The sequence below is a fragment of the Canis lupus genome, chromosome 6 (genome assembly GCF_003254725.2).
Source record: "Canis lupus dingo isolate Sandy chromosome 6, ASM325472v2, whole genome shotgun sequence".
NCBI lineage: Eukaryota > Metazoa > Chordata > Mammalia > Carnivora > Canidae > Canis > Canis lupus.
In genome coordinates, this window is record NC_064248.1 from 71,523,768 (window position 1) to 71,539,948 (window position 16,181).

A 16,181-nucleotide genomic window follows, 5' to 3' on the forward strand; every position below is an offset into this window, starting at 1 on the left:
GGGTCACAGGGAGCCTTTCAGATCAGTGGAAATGTTTAGATTTGAAATCTGAGTTAGATGAAAAAAAAAAAAATGTATCCATTAGCATTTGGATACGGAGGTAAAAACCTCTGCTACGTAAGCAGAAAGTGGTTTATGTAGGGAATAAGCGTATGCCCTTGTCTGATACTCGGTGGACACAAGGGATGCTTTTTTATTAAAAAAGAAAAGATTTTATTTATTTATTTGAGGGAGAGAGAGTGAGAGAGCACGAGCCGGGAAGAGAGGGAGAAGCAGGCTCCCCGTGAGCAGCGAGCCTCATGTGGGGCTGGATCCCGGGACCTGGGGATCATGACCTGAGCTGAAGGCTGACACCTAACAAGGAAGCCACCCAGGCATCCCAGGACACAAAGTATTCCTTAGATTTGTTCTGACAGCAAGGGAAGTCGTGGCCTCCTTTGCATTATATTTAATTTCAATTTATAATTATAGCTGTTCACCTAAAAATTTCAAACCTTCCTTTGAAAACACATTATAGTTTTATTTCAAATTTCCCAAGGCCCTGGGTGGGTCTTTTTTTTTTTTTTTTTATGGGAGTATTTAAGCACTGTTGATTCAAATTGGTGTCTCTGGGCCCTTGTTTCCAAATTGCATTCATTAAATGTTTTCAGGTGCGATCAATATTTTTTTGAAAGTCTCCAAATTTAGTTTGTAAAATTGCATGCTTGGATTGTGGAGCAATTATCCTCTCATATGATGAGAAATATTTTAACTCTTTCCGAAGACCACACACAAAGAGAAGGAAGACATCCGCATTAAAAGGTGGGGCTTTCTCTCTTTGTTTAAGGAAAAGAAATATCCCTTTCATTTGGGGCTATATAAGCATAAACCCATAATCCTTCTTTTTTTCTCAGAGCCTGCATGTCAACGTTCTCTCACACGGCTGGCGGCCGATGCCCCTTCCTAAAGCACTGTGCACCCCCCTCCCCACCCCACCCGCCTTCCCAGCCCAGGTCAGCCTCTCTTCAATGTTAACAGCTTCCTACCTGGCCAGCACAGGAACTAGTCGTCCTCCCACCCTCCTCCCTGGAGCCAGGCTGACTGCTCTAGTGGGAAAATCTGATCCTCTCCCTGTCGTGCTGACATCTCCAGGGGGTCCCCGCAGCCTGGATCGTGGAACCCACACTTCTTAACCTAAGCTTCCAGAGCCTTTGGGGTTGAGGCCCTTGTCTGGTCTTAGCCACAGCTCTCCCCATGCCCATGCTCTGTCTTCCCCGGGAGCCTGAAATAACTTCTGGTCGGTGCACACACACTGCCAGCCTCTCAGCCTTGCCCGCGTGCTGCCCCCGTTCCCCTGGCTGACACTTTCCCCACTGCATGCCCACCTCCTACCTTGTCGCCTCATGAAAACGGCTCATCCTTCAAGACTTCGGGGTCACCGCCTCTGTGAGGCTGTCCTTGATCTATGCGGCCCATGGCTCTGCGGGCCCCCCTAGCATCTTGTGTGTTTTTGGGTTTTTTTTAAAAAGATTTTATTTATTTATTCATGAGAGACACCGAAAGAGAGGCAGAGACACAGGCAGAGGGAGAAGCAGGCTCCATGCAGGGAGCCCCATGTGGGGCTTGATTCCGGGAATCCAGGGTCACGCCCTGAGCCCAAGGCAGACGCTCAACCCCTGGGCCCCCCAGGTGCCCCGTCCCCATAGCACCTTAGGAACACCCAGCCTAACTGTAAGAGCTGACATCCTTGATTGTCATCAAGGATAGGTGTGTAGATAAGAGATCTTTCTTCCCCAAGGGGTGGTTAGATGGTTGGGTGTATGACTCATTCAGTCCCCTGTCCGTCGCCCCAGGGCCTGAGACAACACCAGGTACTCACTAAAGGTGGATTTGTTGGAATAAAAGCTCTCTGGGGGACCCTCGTCTGAATTAGGTTTTGCTGCTGTTGATGAAATGCAGTATGTTCCTCACCAGACGGTGTCACACTAACTCTACGTTTTCAGCACCGGTTTTGGCTTTTCCAGCTTCGCTCTAACGTATTAATTGGGTTGTTATGGGAAGGAGATGATAATTTAGGCACTGTTTACAGAATAAAACTGATTTAACCTTCAGTTTTTCCGTGAACATTTTTTTTCCCAAGCCCAGCGTTCCAACTGAAATTGCCAAATTAAAAAGGAAGTCTCTAATATATTTATATATATATATATCTCCACATATATTATATATATATAATGATTAGAATGAAATTCTAGGTAAAAATTCAAGCTAGGGCATCAAGTGAAGAACACAGGAAAAATGCGAAGCACGAAGTCCACACCCCAGCAGGGTGAGGGCCCCATCACAGCTTCGGCTACACCATGGATCCTTTCCACCTCTAGCAAAATGCAAATTGTGTTTGGTATTTGAGAAGTGCTGAAAGGGAAACTGAGGCCCAGAATGGAAGGCGCCTTGTTTGCCGGGTTTCTTTGACTTGGAAGAGCTCGAGGTGCTGCGTGGGGAACCCTTGCCCATGGCTCGGTGAACATCAGCCACGAAGGGGAAGCAAGCGGAAGAGGGAAGATCAGCGCCTTGAGGGTGCGAGGACACAGTGAAGAGAGCTTCAAGCCAGAGAGTGGCCAGGTGCTCAGAGCGCTAGCGGGGGGCGAGCGCCCTTGGAGTCACACGGTCGCCAAGGTGAGAAGGCCTTCCAAGTCAGAAGGTTACGGATCCTAAAACATGCTGGCCGTGGGACCTAGGGCCGCGTAGACCTGACCTGTCAGGCCATCCGTGTCGCCAAACAGAAGATAGAGCTTATCTCCAGCGTCGTGAGCACCAAATAAGAGGACGCGTGTAAACAGATTAAAATGCTACATTCACATAAAGTGGTCTCGCAGGAGGGAAGTGGGGGGACAAGTATTGAGCATCTCGCCGGGGCAGGTGAGCGCGGGACTCGACACCAAGTCACGCCTCTGGGGACGCCTGGGCGGCTCAGGGCATGATCCTGGAGGCCCAGGATCGAGTCCCACATCTGGGTCCCCCCGGGGAGCCTGCTTCTCCCTCTGCCTGTGTCTCTCATGAATAAATACATAAAATCTTTTTTTTTTAGATTTATTTATTTATTTATTTATTTATTTATTTATTTATTTATGATAGACATAGATATAGAGAGAGGCAGAGACACAGGAGGAGGGAGATGCAGGCTCCATGCAGGGAGCCCGATGTGGGACTCGATCCCGGGTCTCCAGGATCACGCCCTGGGCCAAAGGCAGGTGCTAAACCGAGCCACCCAGGGATCCCCAAATACATAAAATCTTAAAAAAAAAAAAATGAAAGCACACCTCGGATTCCATCCACTGGGGCCAGACTCTCCCCCAGTCAATGAACTGCAGCCACGGCCCCCGCCTACCCGTGTCCCCTTTCTTTCCTGGGCCTGCCACCGGGTTCCAATAAACACCCCCTAGAGAACGGGCAGCATGGTTGTAGGTACCCGTCCCTAACCCTGAAGGATCTTCGCAAGGGGTGGGCTTCCTCAGAACTGGTGGGTCTCAGCTTCTAGATGCCTTGCGACGGCGCGGAGTTGAATGAGTTCTTCTAGGGGAGCTCTGGGTGTGTTGGCAACCAGTAGACGCCGGGTGAAGCTTCCTTTTGGAGGGAAAAGATGTAGAAGAGTATTTGCCACCAGAACAAGACTACCTCTGCCTTTGAGACCTTACGGGGTGAAGAGATGAGGCTGTTTTTCCTGAAAAGGGTCAAACTGGTTTGGGAAGACCCCACTTTGAGACGGCAGGAATCCCCTTGCCCTGGATGTGTTCTCAATAACCGTCTACCAAATAAATTAAGGTCAGTTCTTATGCCTGACGATATTAGCAATCTCTCTGTCTGAGGTTATCGGTTTCAACACATGAACAGAATTATAACTCGTTTAGTAGTTGGTGATTTCCATTCCAGAAATAATTGGATTGGGACAGGCAAGATATGTTTTCTCCCATGTACCCACTGGAGTCAAGAGGGTTATTATTCTAATGAACGTCATGTGGCCCCGGGTGAAAAAGAAATAGTAAAATAAAATAAAATAAAATAAAATAAAATAAAATAAAATAAATAAAATAAAATAAAATAAAATAAAATAAAATAAAACAATGGAGGAGTGAGGAAATTCCAAGATCTTACTCAGCTTAAGGCACAGAGAGCGAACCCTAACAGCAGGATACGTTCTCAAGTTGATCCTTTTATTTGTCCTTTTTCTTCCTGTAGGTCATATTTGCGGCATTTGCTGCTAAAAGAAACCAGATAATTCAAGACATTCAACTTTCATCCAAAAAAAAAAAAAAATTGTAGAAATTTGGATCAGTATCACACAGACGCTGTTCGAATATTAGCAGTCTGTGCAATGGATTAGAACTCCCGTGGATTTTCTTGCGCCCTTCTGCAAAATTTCATTATTTCCATGGCTGTTGAACTGAAACTATTGCCGGTTACTAAAAAGGCAGGGCAAATATTGCGTCGCCGGCTGATTAGTAGCTCCACTCCTTGACGCGTTTGCCACTGTTGCTGCTCGATGTTTTCCGCGGAGCGACGTGACCGCTGTTCGGGGAGGCGGTGGGCTGACCTCCACCTGGCGTTCCACGGAGGAGCCTGGGCCGCGGGCCTCCCGCACTTGGGCCTTTATCTGCAACCGGACGCTTTGTCTCCCCAAATCCCGCCTGTCAGCTTCCCCCAAATAAGCTGGATTTATTAATACAGGTTGTTGCTTCTTGTTCAGATACTGAGCCGCGTGGGGGGCCTCGGAGAACCACAGAGAAGCAAAGCGGAGGACCTGTCCCCGGGTCGCGGACTGCAGGGGCACGGACACTGGGCCACTGCGGAGCTCCGAGGTCGCTTGCCCGGTTTGCCTGGAGCAGCTGGCACCGTCAGCTCGGCTTCGCCCGGCCTCATTGTCAGGCTGCACGGGGGCCCGACTGGGAAACGGTGTGGCGACTGGGTGCGCACCCTCCGGTGTGTGCCCTCCCGTGCTCCAGCGTGGCACCTGTCAGGGCGGCCTGCCCCAGGGCGGGGTGGAGGCCCGGGTGGCACCCGTCAGGTCGGCTGGAGGCCCGGGTGGCACCCGTCGGGGGTGGCCTGCTCCAGGGCGGGTGGAGGCCCGTGTGGCACCCATCGGGGGTGGCCTGTCCCCAGCACAGGGTGGGCCCACATGGCACGTGTCAGGGGTGGCCTGCCCTAGGGTGGGTGGAGGCCCACGTGGCACCCGTCGGGGCCTGCCTGTCCCAGGGAGGGTGGAGGCCCAAGTGGCACCTGTCAGGGCTGGCCTGCCCCAGGGAGGCGTAGAGGCCCGGGTAGCACCAGTCGGGGGTGGCCTGCCCCAGGCGGGTGGGGGCCTGCCATCTGCTGACACCAACGCGCTCTGGAGAGGACCGGCCACATGGCCTCACCCAGGTGTCCACAGGCCTTGGGCGTCACTGACCATCCTCGCTCGGCGACAGCCGGGTGGCGCAGGGCCTGCCGGTGACCTGCCTGTCACCCACCTGCCACCTGGCCTGGGCCGGCCTCCCCGTCCATGGATCTCTGAGGCGCAGAGGGTGTCGGGCTGTGGCTAAGTAGGTAAGGACAGTGTCTCCGGCGCTGCCTGTGGCTCCGAGGAGGACAGGGCGGCCTGCCCGGGGCTCGGCCTGTGCCGTGGGAAGCGCCGCGGTCGTGGATCACGCTGCTGTCAAGCCCCGTCACCGCCACACCCCACGCGCATCCCCAGTGCTGCGCTTTGTCCCTTTCCTCTTGGGGGACACCGCTCCCCGCTCAGCCAGCCGGTCGGGCCGCGCCTGTCCCTTGTTTCGGGGCTCCCCGCGCGCTGGGCTAAACCAAACTTCTACCAAAACTGGCGGGCGTGCCAGGGGGGTCGGGGTTGCCTCTGAGCACAGGGCTGCTCTCGGGCTGCACCTTGGTCAGGGAAAGGCCGAGACCCCTCTGGGCCAACGTGACGGGATGTGGCCTCCAGGGAAGGACAGCATTCAGGAGGGTCCCCCCGCGTTCTCTCCAGCTGCAGCTCTGCTGAACCCCCTTTCTATGAATGCTCTCCCTTTCCGAATGATCTTCCCCTTCGGCTTTGAGAATCTGGGTCTACCCTTCGGGAGAATTCTAGTGCCTTCTACAGGGGCCAGGCTTGCCTGCGGGCCCAGGGGCCTTCCCGGGCCGTTAGGGTGTCGACAAAGGAACACTCAGGGCCTCCAGCAGGACGGCGAGGGGCAGCAGGTCATCCTTGAGGCCCTGCCCAGCGATCTCACGTCGGGGGGCCGCCCTCCAGGCTCCCTCAGACCTTCCCACCCCAGAGTGGTCTGCACCTCCTTCATCTCCAGTTGCAGGTGTCTGCAGGCTCTCGTGGACACGGACTTGGGGGCACGGGCCCCCCAGCACCCCCCTGGGAAGGACCGGCCTTCCTGCAGCCCCGAGTTAGAAGCCAGTGGGCAGATCTCCAACCACAGATAATTTTTGTTCAGCCTGATAATGTCCTAAAAACTCAGAAAATTCCACCCCAAACAGTCTGGCTTTTTAGCTTTTTTGGAAAAAAAAAAAAAAAAAGTCCCAGAAGGCGTTTCCAGAAGGCAAGGCCGGGCCTCCAGGATCACACCCCAGGCTGCAGGCAGCGCCAAACCGCTGTGCCACAGGGACTGCCCTTTTTTTTTTTTTTTTTTTTTTAAGATTTTTATTTATTTCTCAGGCTGTTTTAGACGTTTGATGGTGCTGATACTTTCCACCCCCCTGTCATGCTTAACTTAGATGTCACCAGTTATTTTAATGGTTTCCTCTTATAAAGTGATTCCGAGGGTATCCCCCATTTAAATAAACTTAAGCTTGATCATTGCATTTTTATTTTATTTTTTTCTCTTACCTTCTGCAAATATTTGAGCTTTCTTATTTTTCTTAATGTTTCAGGTTTTTACCTAAACTCTGGTTAATTAACATACAGTGTAATAACATTAATTTCAGGAGTAGAATATAGTGATTCGTCACTTACACGCAATACCTGATGCTCGTCACAAGTGCTCTCCTTACTACCCGTCACCCATTTAGCCCGTCCCCACCCCCCCACCATCCAGTAAACCTCAGTTTGTTCTCTACAGTTAGATGTCTGACTTACGGTTTGCCTCCCTCTCTTGCTTGTTTTTCTTTCCCCTATGCTCACCTGTTTTGTTTCTTAAAACCCACATATGAGTGAAATCATGTGGTATTTGTCTTTCTCTGAGACAGACTCATTTCGCTTAGCATAACACACTGTAGCTCCATCCATGTTGTTGCAAATGGCAAAATTCCATCTTTTTGTTGAGTAATATTCCATTGGGTACGTACACCACATCTTCTTTACCCATTCATCAGTTGATGGACACTTGGATTCTTTCCATAATTTGGCTGTTGTTGATAACGCTGCTATAAGCATTGGGGTGCATTTCGCCCCTTTGAATCCGTATTTTTTTTAATCCCTGGGGTAAATACTTGGGAGCGCAATTGCTGGGTTGTAGGGTAGTTTTATTTTTCACTTTTTGAGGGACCCCCATACTGTTCTCCAGAGTGGCTGCCCCAGTGTGCATTCCCCCCAACCGTGTAGGAGGGTTCCCCTTTCTCCACATCCTCGCCAATACCTGTTGTTTCCTGATCATTGCATTTTTAAATGTAACTCTTTTATTTTGCAATGTGACTGTAATACCCAGGAGTGGGTGAAACAGGCTATTTCTATCTTAGTTTCAGTAGAGGTTTCACAGGCAGAGAATAAAACAATACGTGTTAGTAGGGCTACCAAGGGGTATCCAGGGGCTTCGTTCATGTCATGGTCTACGTGAGCATTATACCCTGGAGTTCCGCGGGGCCCTGAGTGACTCTGCACGGAAGTCCTAGATGTTCCCAGAGGGAAGGGCTGGACACACACATATGTGTTAGTCTGTGACTTATGACCAGGGTATAAGAAAGAAAATTCATTGCAAGAAGGAAGGAGCCAGTGGTGAGGATTTCATCGTACAGAGCTGTAAGTGTGTTGATTTCTCCCCGTGCCCACACCTACCTGTCACCGACAGGAGGGAATGCTCTCCCCGTACCTTAACACAAATGAGAAAGGCTTTCAGAGCACGCCTCAGAGGGCTTTGACCTCACTTCTGATTTTGAAAAATACAGTGAATGATATACACCCCTTGAGCTATGACTCAGGGAGGCTCAGTGCTCCAGATGTGAGCACATCAATGCAAAATATAGAGGAACTTGCACATCTGAGAATGTCAACCAGTATCGCATTGATCATTTTAGTTTTGAGATCACAGTGATCACAAAATTGCCGTATATTGAGTTTCCATGCAACCATCCAGGTATTTCTCACACAGACTGTAATTCAGTTGGCTATCCTGATGTTTTATATGTGCAAATAATTTTTTGAGGTTAAATTGGAACCAGCTTGCTATGGAGGCAGATCATTCAACGTGGGTCTAGAACACCTTGTTGGTATTTCATTGTCTTCTTTGTTGGCCCACCCATTAGTCTCTTTGGGCCTCAATTTTCTATCTTTGCTATGAGGATAATGGAACCTCCTCACCTTCCCCTCAGAATTATGAGAATTTTTCCCTTTCATTGACTGGAAAAAAAAAGAATTATGAGAATTTAACGAAGCAACGTGCATGTATTGTTGGCACGTTGGAAGTACTCCATAAATGGTTCCCTTCTGCCCTCATGCGGACACCCTCCGTTTGTGTCATTTCCAGACATCCTGCAGGGGACAGTGTAACACAGGGGCTGAGAGCCATTGCTGAGAAGGTGTCGCCACTTAACAAGCAGGTGACTGGGCAAATTACTTCAATCCTTTGCTTTTCAGAAATTTTTTCTGTAAAAGGGGGGAAATAATGATATTTGAGTATGAGACATGACACTCAAAGTATTTTAGCACGGAGCTTGGCACATGGCATGCATCCAGTAACTATTAAAATTGTCATTACTTAAAATCTTAAAAAAAAAAAAGGACACTGTGGCTCAGTGGTTTAGCATCTGCCTTTAGCTCAGGTCGTGATCCCTGAGTCCTGTCATCGAGTCCCACGTCCGGCTCCCTGCATGGAGCCTGCTTCTCCCTCTGCCTGTGTCTCTGCCTCTCTCTGTGTCTCTCATGAATAAATAAATAAAATCTTAAAAATAAATAAATAAATAAATTAATAAATTAATTAATTAATTAAAAAAATTGTCATTATTGCTGTGGCTGTAAGAGTTTCTTATTTTCTTTCATGACAAGGACTGTTACTGTCCTCCAGAAATCTGAACAAAAGGTCTCTTTGAAACACCCTTGACCACTGTGCTTGCTCTGAGGACAAACTAAGTGCCTTTAACTTGGTCTGAAAATGATCGGCTGATTTCCAGCAGAGGGAGGTAGAGGGAGGAATGCCCACAGAATGCCATTTTTGATGCTTCTCATTCACTTTGACTCACATTTTCTACTAAAATCTCTTGCTAATTAATCTGACATATATCTTCCCCAAAATTCGAGGTGTCCTATGTCCCCCAAAGTGACAAAATTGCTTTAATTTGGCCACTTTTATTTCATTCATCAGTCTTCCTTTTATTGAATTAACTAAAGAGGCAATTGTGTTTCTGCTGCGCTGCTTCCCATTACCTCTTTGGACTGTAGAGGATAACCTGGGTTATTAGGAGCTTCGTTGCAGAGAGAGAAAAAGTTTCATTTAGGCTTGTGCTGGCCAAAATTCAAGATTTAGGATACAGTAGCATTTAACAACTTTTATATAACCAAGAGTTCCTTGTACAATTTTTTTTTAAATTTCATACTGAATGAAATATTTATTGAGACAGATTCGCAAATCTATATAAAATGCAGTTTATTAATGTCATAGATACAAAATATTTTATTTGAAATTATTTTCCCAAATTATCTAAAGATTTCAGTTCATGGCTTTAGCACCATAACATTTTTTAGATCTCTCCGCTTTTTTTTTTTCTCATCAATTCATAAGCATCCTTAGTGGCCCTTGTAAATCATCATAAATGGACCAAAGCACCTTGTACATTGTGCCAATATACAGATGTGCCACAATGAGATGACCCATTATAAATTCTGATAAAAAAGGAAAAAAATAATTTTTTAATAATACATGTGTTTCTTCTTGACCCATGGAAATCCTGAGACTAGCTTACAAACCCATATTATTACCTTAATAAAATCTTAGAAGTTGGAAACCCCAGATTAGGAATCGCCAGGGGTGGCTTTAGCTGGGATCACCAAAACCAAATCCCTTAGTAGGAAAGATGTTATGTATTTTGAACAGAATTATTTTTAAACTCTAAATAATTTAATCCTTTATTTGTTTCTCTAAATCTAAGATGTTTATCTTAATTACTAATATGCTGTAACTAAGTTTTCCCTTATTTTGAGGTGAAATAACTACTTTTAGAGGAGGAAGCAAGAGCTCTGGATCAGAGAGATCTGGTTCCACTTACAGGTTGGTTGACATTCATGGAGCTAGTAAACCTCTTTGAGGCTTGGTTTCACCATTTATAAAAAGATCACTAACACCTAACTTATAGGATTGGTTTGAGGGCGAGAAAGGATGTATGTACAGAGAAGATAATGGCTGGCACAGTGTAGGTGGTTATTGAAGCGTAGATTATTATGAGGGTGAACAAGCTACCATATTCTCAATGCTTACTATATACCAAGCCTCCCTCATTTTCTGAGGATAAAACTGAGAGAGCAACTCTCAGTAGCTTTCCCAAAGTCACGTAACTACTGTATAGCTTTATAGGCCGGCTTTGCTGGGATGACCAACAACCCAGATCTTGGTGGTTTTGTTCCTCATCTGCGTTCCTGTCTATGTGGGGATGGGAGGGTGGGGGAGCCCTGCTCCATGCTGCCCTCACTTTAGAGGACAGGCTGAGGCAAGTGCTGTCATCTAGAAGGTTGCTGATTGCTGGGCCCAGGGGAAGAAAGACGAGAATCCATCACAAGAGCTTAAAATGCTCTACCCAGAGGTGACACACTGTTCTTCACCCACGTTTCATTCACCAGCACAAGTCTGATGGCCTTGCCTCACTTCAAGACGATGGAGACATGCAAGCCTGCCCGGTCTCCTGACGTGGACATTGGTGAACAGGAGAGCACCTTCACGGTGACGGAGTTCCAATTCAAACCCGGATCCCCGACTTAAATATGGACAAAACAGGGAAGCCAGAACCTCTTACCTCTTCTTCAACCAGTTCTGTGTAACATGGCCATACCGGTACATCTAAAGAAAATTTTCACAATTTACCATATCACCTAGGTGTGATGACTCAAGTCCAAGTGCAAGGGCATGATCGCCGAGCAAAATGAAGGGGATTTATGAGTTTTCTACTTTTTGTGATTACAGACAACTGGAGCTGAGTAAGTACTTTCCATTTAAGATTTTGCCTCTTCCTTTGTAATTTTTTCACCTTTAAGTCAGGAAAGCTGCATAGTCTCCTCTTGACTTCCTGTGCCTGCTTGCTAATGCTTCTCTACATCAGAGAAGACCCCAGGGTTAATAACTTTGCTTCCCCTTCCCCTACGCTTTGGCTTACGACCAAGGGAATAGCTCAGTTGTTGGGTGTGACACTAGAACACATCGGAGGGACAAGGCCATGACATTTTGTGCTTCTGTTTCCAGTGTGGTGGAACTTGGGCTCACGTTTTCCTGCAGGTGACCAGTGGATAGTCTCTTGTCTCTGACTCCCACCCCAAAATCCTGTTTGCATGTTCTTTGAAGCATCATCCATACTTTCATTTCTTTTGTCACAATAGGAAACCCTCATTGATTCAGAATTTGTGATCACTCTGATGACGATCAAACTTATTTTAACTCGTGTGTTTTTAGGGAGAAAGCGTTGGCTTGAGCGAGTATTAGTGAAGCATACACATACTCCTTTAGGGTGCTTATTAACATGAAACTAATACATTAATTACAAAAAAAATCTTTATCTAGTTGCTATTTCTTCAGGACCCTTACTGATAACACTTTCTTAATCTGAGGTACAGTATGAATTTATAAGTAATAAAGCTATATTTTGATTTTAAAACAGTTACTGTAGTTCAGATGGTTTGTTCGATGAGCTTGGCCAGCACCTACCTCCCATGTGAACAATCCCAGTCTTCTGCTCAAAGCCATGAATGTACTAACCTGAGTTTAAGAAGTGCAGTTTTGTTTATAGGATCACATGCAAGGGGTTACAGATCCCCCTCTCCCTCTAGCTGTGGGGAAGAGGAGAACAAGGTCATTCAGTCAGCAGTTTGTGATGCCTGCATCCTGGAAGACCGGGGCTATTCCGCTTTGGCAGAACAGCCAAGTCCATTGTCATTTAAACCAAATGAGGCTGTAAAGTTTCTTTAAAGATGGATGCTCTGAAGGGCTAGAAGACGTGGAATGTTCTTTTTCTTCTGTCAGAAAACAGATGTGCGGTAATAAGCGAAATTCCTGCTCTTCAGTTTCTTTGCACCACTTTATTGAGTCACTGCTCTTGGAGAAAGTTGGGAAGAGAACAGTTGGTGCAACTGAGAATGGTTTTCCTTCAGGATCAGTGACCTGATGGTTATTACCCTCCCCGTTGTGTGGTCGTGCTTCCTTGCCTCTGGGACATGGGAAGGAATTGCGAAAAGTGTTTTAAGAGTGCGGGTTCTGGAGGCACGGAGAATGGGATCTAAATCCCAGCTGGGACACTTACAAGCTGGTATTGAACTTCTCTGAGCCTCAGCCTTCTCATCTGTAAAACAGGGATTAAAATGCCACCTGCCTTACGGTTGTGAGGATTCGAGGAGTGAAGCACTGAGGGTAGAGCCTGAGAATAGTCAGTGGATATTCTGGGATCCTAGGCTACGTGGAGCCTAAGTGGAGTTCTGCGTCCTCCAAGCAGTGGTGTCAGCCACGGTAGCTGCTTCGGAAGCACTGAATCAAGTAAGCAAACCTGGTCTTCCATTGCTTCGGGCCATGGTGATGGCTCTGCTCAGTTCCTCTCCCCTAGTTTCATGCTTGTGGTTTCAAATGCATTTTTGGCTAATGGTGGACAGAGACATGGTGAGCTCCTTAATATCCGACAAATTCATTCATGCGTGGGTGGAGCCAGAGCCAGGGAAATCATTATGACTCTCGTTATGTCACCTTCTTCCCATCCTTTCCTCCAACTGGAGTCTCTGGGAAAATACGGATTACACTTTTGATATGATTAATTCAAAAGATGGGTATTAAATGTTTCCAAAACCCATGGCAATTTGGTGGGCACCGAAAGAGAGAGCAGAACTTAGTTTGGGGGTGGAGGAGAGTAAGACATGCATGCAGACATTACTGTGTATCTGGACATGTGGCGTGATCCCTAAAGACAATGCACATTAGAAGGGGAGGTGGCCCTGCAGCTGCGGCTTGACACGCTCGATCTCTGTTCAAATCCCGTTTCCTTGATGAAGCCGTTACCTTCCTACCTTTCCTCCTTTCTCTCTTCCCTTTTTCTACTCCAGATCACAACCTCCGTTAATATTCGGGCTACAGAAATGAGAACAGGGTCTATGGACGCTGATTGAGTCTACTGTTGGCGTGAGAAGCTTACGTGGGGAGATGTTAGCTTGGGGAAGACATGCCTCTTCTCCCCGGGCCCCATCCACCTGGCCAACTCCTATGCAGCTTTTAAGGCTCATCGTGAGACCTTCCTCCTCCATGAGTTTCTCTGACTTCCTTAGACAAACGTTTTGGGGGTAGGGATGGAAAATGTATTTATCAGCAATATAATTACTTCAAAACAATAGAAATAATGAATATCCTTTATTTTTCTTGCAGATTTCTTAGTGGTTATGCCTCCCCCAAAGCCTTTATGTTTCTCTCTTTTCCTTCTCTTCCCCTCCATCATGGCCAATCTCTTCCTTCTCCTGGTATTGAATACCCGGGAGAGGGTGGTGAGAAGAATCAGTACATCAAGGCTAGAGGGAATAATAGAGTGATTGTTGAGAAGTGATGGTCAGCATCAGAAAGCATGGGTAGGTGGCTGGAAGTGGTGGGGATGAAGATAGGACAGGGGCATTAGTCACATGGCACCATTATTGCACCTTCTGCAGACTTCCATCACGGCACTTAGCTCTTCGTCATTCCTTGTCTGCAAGGCTATCGAGCCAGTAGCCTTCAAGCTCGAGGGCAGAGAGGAGTTCGGGTCATCTTTGAGTCCTCGGGTGTAGTAAATACCATTGATTTCCTGTGGCCACCAAGTGAGTTCATTCACTGCGATTCAACTGATCTGTCTGCAGGTTCAATCAACTCACACATAGGGATAGAAGGATCTGGAAACATCTTGCCTATCTGGGTTACTCAGAACTCCGAATTAGTGATATCCCTGTAAGTCTGTCATTCTATTTGTTGTACACGCCCTCTCAGCCTTTCCTATACCTAGCTTCACTAAATGTCTCACTGGATTTAGGCTAATTAGGGAATCTTATTTGGGAAGGCTGGGAAACCGTTTGGGGTTGACGTTAAATCCTTATACACGTGCTCTTCATTCTCCAGCTTCTCAGTGCTATGGCTTTGAGTGACCTGAGCTAACGTTGGAGGCTGGAAGGTACCAGGGAGCTCGCTTATAAACTTAGTCATCTGCACAGTTGCGCCCTGATGAAATGCTTGCATTGCTTACTCCAGTTCCATATGGTGTTGATAAAAGAGAGTAGCCCTGGGTGACATCAGATCACCATGCATGTTTGTCATCTCTGGGAGGAAGCCTGGATGACTTCACCTTTAGTTGTGGGAGAAAGATAAACCCGTGGGAAGATGGGTTCCTCCCAACCATTTGTTCATTCCTTCATTTGCTTATTGAGCACTTACGCTGTGACAGGTGCTCGGGATAAAATGGTGAAAGATGTGGTATCTGCTCTCAAAGTCCATGAAGGTAAATTATCTTTCTGGTTGCAGTAATAATATAGGCCGGGAGTCAGCATACTTTTGCTATAATGGGCCAGATAGTAAATACTTTCAGTTTTGTGGGCCATGAGTTCACTGCTGTAGCCACTCAGTCCTGTCTTCGTGGCACCAAAGTGGTCATAGATGATTCATAAACAAACGGATGTGGCTGTGTTCCAAGAAGACTTTATTTAAGGATATGGAAATGTGAATTTTGTGCAATGTTCATGTATCATATAATATTATGATTCTTTTCATTTTTTTCAGATCATTGGCAAACACAGTAGCTCTTGGTAGCTTGTGGCCTGTACAGAAACAGGCAGGGGGCTGGACTTGGCCCTTAGGCCATAGATTTCCCAGCCCTTACCCAGGAGACGGTCACTGGGAGTTTAAATCTGTGATTCCTAAGCCTAGCTCCTGCTAAACCAAAGTGGAGATCCACTTGTCTCCTGGCCCCAAGCCCCAACTCCATAGGTCTTTCTACAAAACAAAAATCTTTTTTATAAATTTACGGTACTACTGGGAACATCTGGGGACTTGTTTTCCTGCGAGAAAATGAAAATGACTCCAGTGACTATTTGGTCTCTGGAACAGTTTAATTTAGGATGTTTTTTTTTTTTTTCTTTCCTTTTTTTCCCCTTTCCCTATCTCCACACTAGAAATTAACATAAAAATTCTTTCTGGCTAAATTCCCAATACATTTTCACAGTGAGCATTTTCTGAAGTGAAAATTAGTAGCTTCCTTGCAGTTTTCATCAGGGATGTGAAATTGTGCAGCTCACAGGGGTGGAGAACTCAAACCCCATTTATGAATTAATACATGCTGCCAAGGGTACCTTGCTGTCTGCTGAGTGCCAGGGATTCTTTTCTACAGAATCCTGAGTATCTACATAGTATATTTTAATTTCCTTTCTCATTCCACCAGTGAGCGGATTCCATTTTCTATTTGCACAAGTGAATTAATATGTAACAACTAGTACCTGTATAAGATTATATTATTTACAGCATCCGTAGGGGTTAGCAGCACTTGGGCAAATTTTAATGTCTTTCTCTAGCACCCCCTCCCTCCTGGCCAATTTTTATCCAGGTGAAATGTAGTAGCAGGGAGCTTTCAGGACGTCATCAAATGGGGGCCACAGGCGGTGGGAGTAGACATCTGTGGGGCCGAACTGGCTCAAGTCCCATTTGTGGCTGCACGGTGATTAGAGATCTCTAGATCTTCCTTGTTGAAGCATCAGATGCCACTTTCACATCGCACAGGTCTTTTCTTTGACAACCTCTTCTTTTCTCTAGCTCTAGCCTTGGTCCTCAAAG

General features: G+C 46.8%; 1 protein-coding gene across 1 annotated transcript in view; it reads left to right on the forward strand.

The window, feature by feature from the left end:
* The window catches only part of CRYZ (crystallin zeta), a 48,376-nt gene extending 39,797 nt beyond the window's left edge, over window positions 1-8,579 (forward strand). Inside the window, exon 9 of the mRNA XM_025417972.3 lies at window positions 4,213-8,579. Within this exon, the coding sequence (XP_025273757.1) occupies window positions 4,213-4,296 (84 nt within the window). The 3' untranslated portion in view covers window positions 4,297-8,579. The remainder of the gene's footprint in view (window positions 1-4,212) is intronic.
* Window positions 8,580-16,181: the final 7,602 nt, after the last annotated feature.